The 10,746-nt window shown below is 35.0% G+C and overlaps 1 protein-coding gene across 5 annotated transcripts; it reads left to right on the top strand.

The window, feature by feature from the left end:
* Positions 1-2,974: 2,974 nt before the first annotated feature.
* Positions 2,975-7,772, top strand: LOC142610858 (nuclear intron maturase 3, mitochondrial-like). 5 transcript variants are annotated; one of them, XM_075782820.1, is made up of 2 exons: positions 2,975-5,525; positions 6,441-7,772. In XM_075782820.1, exon 1 carries the CDS (start codon positions 3,092-3,094, stop codon positions 5,408-5,410), a length of 2,319 nt encoding a protein of 772 aa, XP_075638935.1. In that variant the 5' UTR covers positions 2,975-3,091; the 3' UTR covers positions 5,411-5,525; positions 6,441-7,772. The 5 variants fall into 5 exon arrangements, with proteins under 5 accessions (XP_075638935.1, XP_075638933.1, XP_075638934.1 ...); XM_075782818.1 differs by having other exon boundaries at positions 5,678-7,772; XM_075782819.1 differs by having other exon boundaries at positions 2,975-5,529.
* The last annotated feature ends 2,974 nt before the right edge of the window (positions 7,773-10,746 follow it).

The following is a 10,746-nucleotide window of genomic DNA, read 5'->3' as shown; positions in this document are numbered from 1 at the left end:
ATATAAGCTTGTTAGAAAATGCATCATTAGAAAATTATTGAGATATGTACTATTGATAAAAGTTACATCCAATAGAAGTTGAGATCTGTATTATTGATCCTAGTAAATTTTAAAAGAGAAAGAAATTTCATGATATTTACTTCAATTTAGAATGCTTTTTGAAGACAAGTCAAAATCAAGCCAACCCAAAATTTGGTTCCATGGTCTGAAGTAAATTTGTACGAGTCCAATATCGACACAAGGACTGAAGCGAATAAAACAACCTTGCATTTTATATGGCAATTTTCAGTGTGACAAGTAGCAATGAGCAAGTGGAAAACCATTTTCAGACACTAGCGTCCCACCTATCACCTAACATGACAGTGGGAACAAGGACAAGCACTCTATAATGCACTAATGCTATGTGTGAATATTTGATTAAGACATATAGCTGCTAACTATATATTTTGTCAAGTAAGTTTGGGCCACACAATTGTGAGCATCATCTGTGAAACAAAGAAATAAGGATAAATTGAAAATTACACTCTTAAAGTTTGAGAATGTTTGAATTTTACACTCTAAAATTTCAGAATTTGAATTTTACTTTCTAAAGTTTATGGTGTTTAGATTTTCACCCTAACGCTTTAAAACTTGGATTTTATCCTTTAAAATTTGGAAGTGTTTGGATTTTACATCTCCAAATTCCAAAACTTTAGAGAGTAAAATTCAAACACTCTCAAATTTTAGAGAATAAAATCCAAACACACTTAAAATTTCCAAATTTTGAAATATTAGGGTGTAAAATCTAAACACCCACAAACTTCAAAGAGTAAAGTTCAAATTCTGAAATTTCAGGGTATAAAATCTAAACACCTCAAACATTAGGGATATAATTTGCAATTTACCCAAGAAATAAAGAAAGGTGACATTTTGAAGTTTTTATCATTAAATCAATTTTTGGAGTGGGCTCTCTCTCCCAAAGCAAATCATTAGTTTTTGTTATTAAAATGATACATTTTTCTCCTTCAATAGAAGGAGATTTTGATTTCAATCGATAGGAGATAAAGGATTTTTGGCGGGTGGAAGGCAGACTCCACATGTTATAGTTTACATATTCCCCATTTGAAATTGAAAAAAGAAAGTAAAAAAATTCTAATTGGTGCAACTAGATGAAAAGAAAATTCAATTTACAATAATTGGAATTGGACTATGAGAGGCCACAGGACCAAATTGTGAAGAGGTGAAAAGGTCCATTCTCTACACTAGGTCCAAGCCCATGGGCTGAAATACACATACATACAAATTTCTCTCTCTCTCTTATGAAAAACACAAATATACATTTCATTTCATTTTGCAGGTATGAAGGCAGTTTTTGCACACCTTCATGGTTAATTACTCTCCTTGGACAGATACATTTCATTTTGCTAGCACATAACTGAATAAATAGTAAATACTATAAACAAATGAATTTCTTTAAAATATGATTTAAAAAAAACAACCAAATGAACTATGAAGTTGTGTATGGGATGGTTGGGTTTGCGGTATTTTTCAACCCAACCAACCTCTTAGGATTGAGAAATCTCCAACCCTAGGTAGCGCTAAAAAAAACGCAATGTAAGGTTTGGATTGGGTATTCATGTTAGGGCCATTTTGTCAAACCAAATAGAAAATTTGCGGTTTCATTTAATTATTTAAGTATATTATTCAATAAACTAGTATTATTTACATAATTAGTCTAAATATCGGTGAGATCAGGTTACTTCAATAAAAAATTTTGCCAACTTGCACTTAACTCGACCCAAGCATTAAAAAAAAAAAAAAAGACAAGAAAAACAAAAACAAACACAACCCAATCCATCATCTGACTCAACCCATAAAAAATAACCTGAAACATTGGGCTGATTAGTGGGTTGAATATACTCCCTTGCCTCTAATATTTATGTATGTGAGCTCCTATTGAAAGTGAGCTAAATATCAATTATCGGAGTATCTTGTTTGTGAGACCATATTTTCAAGTTTCAACCGGAAAATTGTTTTTCAATCTTGAATTTTTTTTTTATCAATACTTATTCCAATAAATATCAGTTTATGCCATGGCATTACCAATTGAATTGCAAAAGTTTTGAATTAGCAAAATTCCCAATATGTATTAGTTCAATCTATGCTGCTTTAGTATAAAAAGTAGTTTGGAAGATGATTTTTATGTTTCTATGTTGCATTCCCAGCAATTTCAACTCGTTGATGACCTTTTGTTTATTTATTATTAATTGTTAAAAGCTAGTTAATGACTTGATGCTAACTAAGAGGATTACACTTCAAAAATATTTAGGTCAAAAAATCTCTTATTGACATCAATGTTAAAACTTTTTTTTCCTAAATAAACATGTAATATTTATAGAAAGAAAAGACTTAGAAACAAATCACAGGGGGAGGGAATTAATCCCTTCTCTATCTTGTGATTTAAAACAAAAATTTAGTGAGGAACACTAGCCTTCCTAAAAATATGATTTATAAACCACTTAGAGAAAGAGTTCAGAATTAGTTTGGTGACATTAGCAATAGACAAGTGACGAGATGATCAAGAATTAGGTATTTACAAATCGACGTCTATAGTATGTTCTTCGCAAATCAAGTGCCTTTTATACCCTAATTTTGCTGCCTTAGTTGCTTCTAGCCTGGTTGCATTAGCTTCTACTTTAAGGGTTTATTTGGTTGGAAGGGTGAAAAAGTTGAGAGGATAGAAATTAAAATTCCCTCCTCACTATAAGCTGCATCAAAATTCACTTTAACATTTATTACCAAAAAAAAAATTCACTTTCACAAAAGGAGATAGAAATTAGAAAGATCGCACTAATTAAAATACGAATAAGCTATTTTTGACTAAAAAATAATTTAAATTCATTTAATTAAAACCAACCTAAAGTACAGGTTCAAAAAACGAAATTCACCACACAAAAAAAAAAAGTGAAAGAAGGAAAAGTTTGCTGTTTGCAATTGCAACTAGAACTACTCTCTCAAGTTTGAACTCAGGCAGAAACCTTAAAACCCCCAAAGCAAAATCAAAAGTGGAGGTTCCAAAGTCCAAACTTCCACTTCTCTTCTCGTTGTCTCAATGATTATACACCTCAGAAGAATAAACCCACTTGAATTCAGGTCTCCAAATCGCTCCCCTCTCACACTATTCTCAACTCTCTTACAAAACCCGTCTCCACCCCCCAAAACCCAAACCCAAAACCCCACAGAAACCCTCACAAAACCCCAACTCAAAGCCTTAGTTCTCACTCAATTCTCACATGGCAAATTCTCCAATCTTGTCTCAAATGTCCTTGCTTTGCCCAACGTCCTCCTCACTGCCTGCCAAAACCTCACCACCTCACAACCCAACATTGCCCTCAACTCCCTTGACTCACAGTCTCTTCTCAACTCGGTCTCGAGGCGGTTTGATATCGAGGAAATGGGCCGCCAGCTCTGTGAGAATCGGTTTGATATTGAAGCTTGTTGTGTCACAATGATGCCCTCAAGAATGAAAGGTGAGTCCTTGGTCTTGCCCAACTTGAAATTAAAGGTTTTGATTGAAGCTATTAGGATGGTATTGGAAATTGTGTATGATGAACGGTTTGTAACTTTTTCTTATGGTGGGCGTGTCGGTATGGGACGCCACACCGCCATTAGGTACCTTAAGAACTCGGTAGAGAATCCTAGTTGGTGGTTTAGTGTCACGTTTGATAGAGAAAGGTTTGATGATAGGCATGTAAATAAGTTGTGTTTGTTTATTGAAGAGAAAATAAAAGATGGTTCTTTGATTGGTTATATAAAGAGGTTGTTTGAGTGTGAGGTGGTGGGAATTGAATTGGGTGGTTGTTACTTAGGAAGGGGGTTTCCTCAAGAAAGCGGGTTGTGTTCGATTTTGATTAATATTTACTTTAATGGGTTTGATAAAGAAATTCAAGATATGCGTCTTCAGAAAAATCAGGAGAATCCAAAGTTTAAATCAGAGCAGCTTGTTTGGATGTCTGGCCTGTTTTATAAGCCAGTGAAGATGTATGTAGTCAGGTATTTGGATGAAATATTAGTGATAACGTCAGGGTCGAAGATGTTGACCATGGACTTTAAGAATTGGGTTTTGAAATATTTAGAAGGTAGGTTGGATTTGAGGGTGGATAAAATGATGACGGCAATTCATAGTGCGGTATCTGAGAATATTAGTTTTCTAGGTATGGAACTACAGGCGGTTCCACCTTCAGTTTTGCATCCTCCCATGACGGAGAAAGCAATTAGGGCACGGAAGAAGTACCTTAGGCAGAAGGAAGTTAGAGCTTTGGAATTTAAAAATGCTAGAGAGAGGAATAGAAAGATACTGGGGATGAAGATATTGCAACATGTTTTTAAGAAGTTGAAGCAAAGTGATGGGTTTAAATTTGACTTTCAAATTGAAAATGAGGTTCGAGAAATCTTCAGAAATTGGACTGATGAAGTGGTCCAAGATTTCTTGGGTTCCTTGGAAGAGCGTTGGGAATGGCATCGGATGCTTACAGCAGGGGATTTTCTCTCTTTAAGGCACATTAGAGATCAATTACCCCAAGATCTGGTTGATGCTTATGATAAGTTCCAAGAGCAAGTTGACAAGTATTTGAGTCCGGTCCAAGCTAGAAAGGCATTAGAGAAAGAAGAAAAGAGAGTGGAGGAGGAAGAGGAAAGGAAATATGCCAAGAGCACGGTTGAGGATTTGACGAGGCTGTGTATGAAAGTTGATGCACCAATAGAACTTGTTAGGAAGGCAGTTAAGATGGCTGGTTTTACAAATAACATGGGTCGCCCTAGGCCGATCAAGTTACTCATTGCTCTTGAAGATACTGATATTATAAAGTGGTATGCAGGTATAGGGAGAAGGTGGCTTGATTTCTTCTGCTGCTGTCACAACTTCAAGAATGTTAAAACTGCAGTAACTTATCACTTGAGATTCTCTTGCATTTTGACACTAGCAGAGAAGCATGAATCAACCAAGCGTGAAGCCATTAAGCATTACACTAAAGATTTGAAGGTCTCTGATTTTAAAGGAAATGAAGAAGTGTACTTCCCCACAGAAAGAGAGGTTAAAATGATGGGAGATCAAAATCTTTCAGATCCAAGGCCTGTTGATGGGGCTTTATCTTTGGCTTTGATCAGGTTGGCTTCTGATGAGCCTTCATGTTCCTGTATCAGTCATTTCTGTGACAGAATGGATACTGTTTATTATCGGGTACGGTTACTGCAGAACCGTTTGAATGTGAATCCATCTGTTGAGGACAAGTGGGTCCCAGGGATGGGTGCAATTCATGAAAGTCTCAATCAGAAATGCCTCCCTCTCTGTTCTCAGCACATAAACGATTTGTATATGGGGAATATCACCCTGCAAGACATTGACTGCACTGCATTTGTGGATGTGGACTGAATATTGCATGTTCTGCTGCAGTTTTCTACTTAATTGGCATTGGTTCTGGTGGCTGCTATTGGTCTGAACCTTGTTCAAGAAATTCTTCTGTATTTCTTTTCTGAAATGAGGCCAGGCAGGTGATGTGTAAATTGTTTGCGTTTTTATTGATTTTTTTTTTAGCTACTAATGTCATTGTCATTTGTGGTGATGAATCCTTGTGTGAAGTTTATTATAAACCATTATAGAGAAACATATTCAAGTAGTCATTATCCAATACTTCTCCAGGTTTTTGTGAAAGGCATCCTTTACTTTTCCAACCCTGAGCACTTGATTTATCTCATTGCTCGGTCTATTATGATGGAAGAGGATTACAAAACCATTATGTCCCTGAAAATTCTGTTCTTGTGCCTCATGTATCCTTTCAATATGATAATCTTGTCTTTCCTTAAACTGTTGTTTTGGTGCCTTCTTACCTTCTTCTATGTTAATGTAAGTATCTCATGTTGACATGCTCAATTTATTCTACAGTATTGTGACTGTCATGCTCACCGCACCAGCTGTTTGATCCTTAATTTGTAGTTTGATTCATACATACCCTTAGCTCTTTGCAATGGATAAAATATATTAATCATTTCACTCTTTTTATTTTTTTATTTGTAAGTCACACATGGCTAAAAGATTTCCTTTGGCATGTCTGGTGAAAAAGTTAGTGGCTACTAAAAGATTTATATCTATGTAATTTTAAAAAAATCTTTTTTAATTAAATTTTGTTGCATTTTGAGTGAATAGCCCTAAATGCAGTTTAGTGCTGACGTTTCTTTGACTTATTTTTTGTTTGTTCATTGAAATTTCACTAAATGCCTCTGAAGTTACAACTTTGCAGTTTTAAGGATTTTTTGTCCATATTTAATGGTGGGATTTTTTTTTAGTTTTTGGTTGGGGTTCAGTTTTCTGAAGTGTTTAGTGTCTCTTACCTTCGATCTTTCTGATTTTATTTAAAATAATGCTAGAAAACCTGTTCTTCCAACTCTTTTCTTGCTTGTGGTAGGTACATGTGAAGAGCTGTTCACAAGTACTGTAGGGTTAAAAAAAGAGCCAAGCTGCTTGCAAGCAGCTCGATCAAAGTTTGCTTGGCTTGTTTGTTAAGCAAGATGACCTGTGCTTGAACTATGTTCTGACTTTGGGCTTAAGCACCATTATGCTCAGCTGGTGCGCTGGCTTGATAGAGGTTCTCCATCATAGATCTGAGGGAATATTCTCCTTCTCAAACTGATCTGATGCTTTCATATTAGGAATCAAGCATAGACAGCACATTCTTCTAAAATTATCTGTTTTTATTTTATTCTTTTCATTATTTTGTCATCTCTCTGTAAGCTTTTCATGTATAAGATGGATATTTGTCTCTCCGGTTCTCCTTTTGCAAACAAATGATGAAAAGAGTAGCCATTCCTGTAATAAAAAGCCATCACTTATGTGCAATTACCTTACCCTTGATGTAGAGCTCATCAGCTTTTGAAGTTTAAATGCTCAAAACAGCTAGCATTTAGAAGTTTTTTGGAGCTTGCAATCAGCTTGGAAGAGAGTTGAGTATTGCATGAGCTGAGCTCCAACCAGAATATTGAGACTGGAATGAAGCTCGAGCCAATATTGGGTTCTATAAATTTTTTGCAAGAGCCGAGTTTGAGTAGTAGGAAGTTGGGCTTAACTTGCTGTGCAAGTTCAAATCTGAAGCACAGCCATTTTGAGCAAAAAAAATTATGATGGGTGATGTATGTGCATATGCTTGCATTGACTTGAAAATTAATCTTTATTTTTATTTGAAGATTTACTTGTATTGTGATTACCTCTTTTGCTTTCAGAGTTTAGTCTATGTTTGACACTTCTAAAAAATGCAATATACTTTTTTTCCCTATTATTTATCAAAATTTTCACTGTCAGTATTGAACACTTGTTTCCTTTTAACTAGTCTTTGTGGTTGTTCTTTGTAGGAATGGCTATTGTGAGTTTGTGAGAGTCATCTTGGAATCAGAGGTATGGATTTCAAGGCTTTAAGTTAAAAAGAATATTTCAAAAGGGAAAGTGTTGATCATTTTTGTGATGAAGCAAGTTGAGCTTTTGGCAGACTGATTGACCATAAACAGGTTGAAGAAGGTTTTGTTACTAATGAAGTGTAATGTTTTGTGGGCTTTTGAGGTTTGAGTTTTGGTGAGCCGAAGGAATGTCATTGTTTCATTGTTTGGTGGTTGCAATATCAAGTTTAATAGGTTTGTGTGTGGAGAAATGTGGTTTTTCAAGATGGAAGGCAGTTTCTTGAAGATACAGATGATGTACAGAAATTGGTTATGAGAAATGAGATGGATAATTAAGATTAGATTTTTCATTTTGGATTTTTCTAGTATTACTTTGAGGCACATTCTCTCTCGATAAAGAAGTGGTGGCTTAGCCTTTAACCAGACTATTCTACTTCTTGTCCAAGAGACACCCCAAAACCCTATAGACCAATAGTGTGGTGAATTGAACCTTGGACCTTCGGGTTTATGTCATGCCTCAAACCTTGCTCAACATGTTCAAAACACTATCAAGGTGGCCACCTAGTCCGAATAGAAAAAAATAATGTTTTTCATGATGATGGGAATTGGATTATCAAATAGTTGAGATTAAATTATTTGGCACTTCAGAAGTAGAAGAAGATTCTCAGTTTGCTTCAGATATGAATTCTTTTGCTGCTTTTAGTCCACCTAAATCTAATAAAGAGTAGGCAAATAATTTTAGATGAGGAAGAGCATAGGCACTTGAAATTCTCCTAGAAGTTGTCAACACTGGGTAACATAGGGCATTTTAATGGTAGCTTATTGTGGACTAATAACCTGTATCTTTTTATCAATAACAAGATATTGTGTAAAAGGAAGTAAGGCGGATTCATATGGCAAAGTAGTATTAACAATGGCAAAGTAGTATTATTGAAACTGCTTTGATGGTAGTCACCACTAACATGTTTTGTTGCAAGTGCCATAGAATGCCAACTTAGAAATGTCCCCGTTTGAATTGCAAATTACTCGAAGCAAATTCTTCACCAACTAATGGGATTTGTGGCAGAAGCGACTTGGTTATCTGAGAAATCAGAAATGTGCTATAATCTGCATTACCATTACCAGTTATCCAAATTTTCATTTTTCAACTCTCAAAATGTTCCACATCTTTGTAAAAATTGCCTTAGTAATCGTAATTCTGAATTCTAAGTTTCAGCACCTTTTAAGCTAGTCCATACTGATGTCTAGGGGCTAGCACCTCTCACATCAGTAAATACTTTTCTTTACCATTTGATCTTTGTTAGCCATTTCACGAGTTTACATGGTTGTATCTATTACAAAATAAATCAAAAGTACTTGTCATATTTTAGAATTTTAATGCAATTATAGAAACACAAGTCAATCCAAACTTAAAATCCTAAGTGACTTTGGAGATAAATATACTTCAACTAAAATGGTTGAACTCGGGATCTATCACTGTTGGTGAAAGGCACTTGCAATTGTACCAAAGCTCAACCTCTAGGTGAATATACTTCAACTGAATTTGATAAATTTTGTATTTCACATTGCATAATCCATTATTGTTCTTTTCCACACCCTAACAAAATAGGATAACTGAAAGAAAACATGTCATTTTGTGAAAACTTCATACATTGACTAAGGTCCTAAATAATGCTTATTCAAAGATTCAAGCGTATTACTACATATCCTTAGTGCAATAGTCACTCCACAAGTATAAATGTTTGTGCGGGAGACAATGGCTGGAGTTCAAGTCTCTAGGAAGAAGTTTCATATACATACACACTTAGATTAGACTAGAGTATAATTTCTATATTGTATAAAAAAAAAAGAAAAAAAAAGATTCAAGCGTTATTTATTACCAAATAATACACATTCTTAACATCATTATTACTCAACAAAGAGGTTTATAATATCTCATTACATAACAAAAACCCAATTAATTTAGGATGAATAAGAGTTTAGCCTAAAAGGACCAAATTTTAATTATCAAATCAAGAAAAACAATTTATGATGAATCAAGTGAATAACTTAAATTGCTCAACCAGCTTAGTATGACATGATTTGACCACTTCCTAATCATTGAGTTCAAATTTCTCATAGTAATGACATCAAATCAAAGAATCAAAATGGAATTGGTAATTTTGCTTCTGCATGGACTTTTTGCTCTATTCAAACACAAAAAGAAGGAAAATAGTGTAGGAGTATCAGAAATACAACCTAGATTCTTACAGCAGGCAATTTTCTCTCTTTAAGGCGCATTAAAGATCAATTACCCCAAGGTCTGGTTGATGCCTATAATAAGTTCAAAGCAAATGATGACAAAATTTGAGTCCGTTTATAGCTAGAAATACATTAGAGAAAGAAGAAAGGAGAGTATAAGAGGAGGGGGAACAGGAATTTGCTAAGAGCACAGTTGAGTAATTGATGAGGCTGTGTGAAATTCAGCAATAGAGCTTGTTAGGAAGGTGGTTTAGATGGTTGCGTTTACAAATATCTATGGGTTGCCCTAGGACGATCAAGCTACTCGTGGCTCTTGAAGATAATGATACTATCAAGCGGCTTGATTTCTTCTGCTGCTGTCACAACTTCTGATAAAAAATGTAGCATATATCACTGAAGGTTCTTGGGTATTTTGTTTGTCACTAGCAGATCCAACAGCCCAAGAGAAATATATTAATACAACAAACCTCAGGAGAATTTTTTTAATGAATAATTAATTTTTATTTATCAAAACACTAGAAGAAAATACTTCAAACAAAGCTGGGCACAAACAACAGCCCAGCAAAAACAACACTCAAACAACCCCTCCTCTCTGCTCTAATCACAAACTGCTGAGTTAGTGGAAGCTTTTATGGTTATTTGTTGTGTCTAAGAAACTAATACTATGTTATTTTATGGTTATTTGTTGTGTTAACAAAATAATAATAGTATGTTATGCGAAATAGAAATAAAAAAGACAGTCACACATGAAATGCAAAAATTTCCGTGGTTCGGCTTTAGGCCTACATCCACAGACAATGTCTAACAGAATATTTCCCTAAGGAAATAGGAGATTCCAAAATAGCACAAAAGCATGGGACAAGAGATTCTTTAATTTCCCTACACTGATGCCACGGCTTAACTCAATAAAACCAATTAAACAAAGTCACACACATATATACACACACTGACACACATACAGCAGAAAGGAACCCTCAGTTATTTCTTGACCAGTTTAGCCAGTGCCAAGGTGGGTTTGAGAGGAGGGACCCTCCGTGGCTAATTCTTCACCGTCACTCTTGTAACCTTCCCTCTTACCACTGT

This window comes from Castanea sativa, chromosome 9 (genome assembly GCF_040712315.1).
Source record: "Castanea sativa cultivar Marrone di Chiusa Pesio chromosome 9, ASM4071231v1".
NCBI lineage: Eukaryota > Viridiplantae > Streptophyta > Magnoliopsida > Fagales > Fagaceae > Castanea > Castanea sativa.
This window is presented reverse-complemented; position numbering and strand designations above follow the sequence as displayed.

What these genes read in the sequence shown, in the direction of transcription:
- LOC142610858 (XM_075782820.1), top strand. Translation starts at nt 3,092, where the DNA reads ATGATTATACACCTCAGAAGAATAAACCCACTTGAATTCAGGTCTCCA.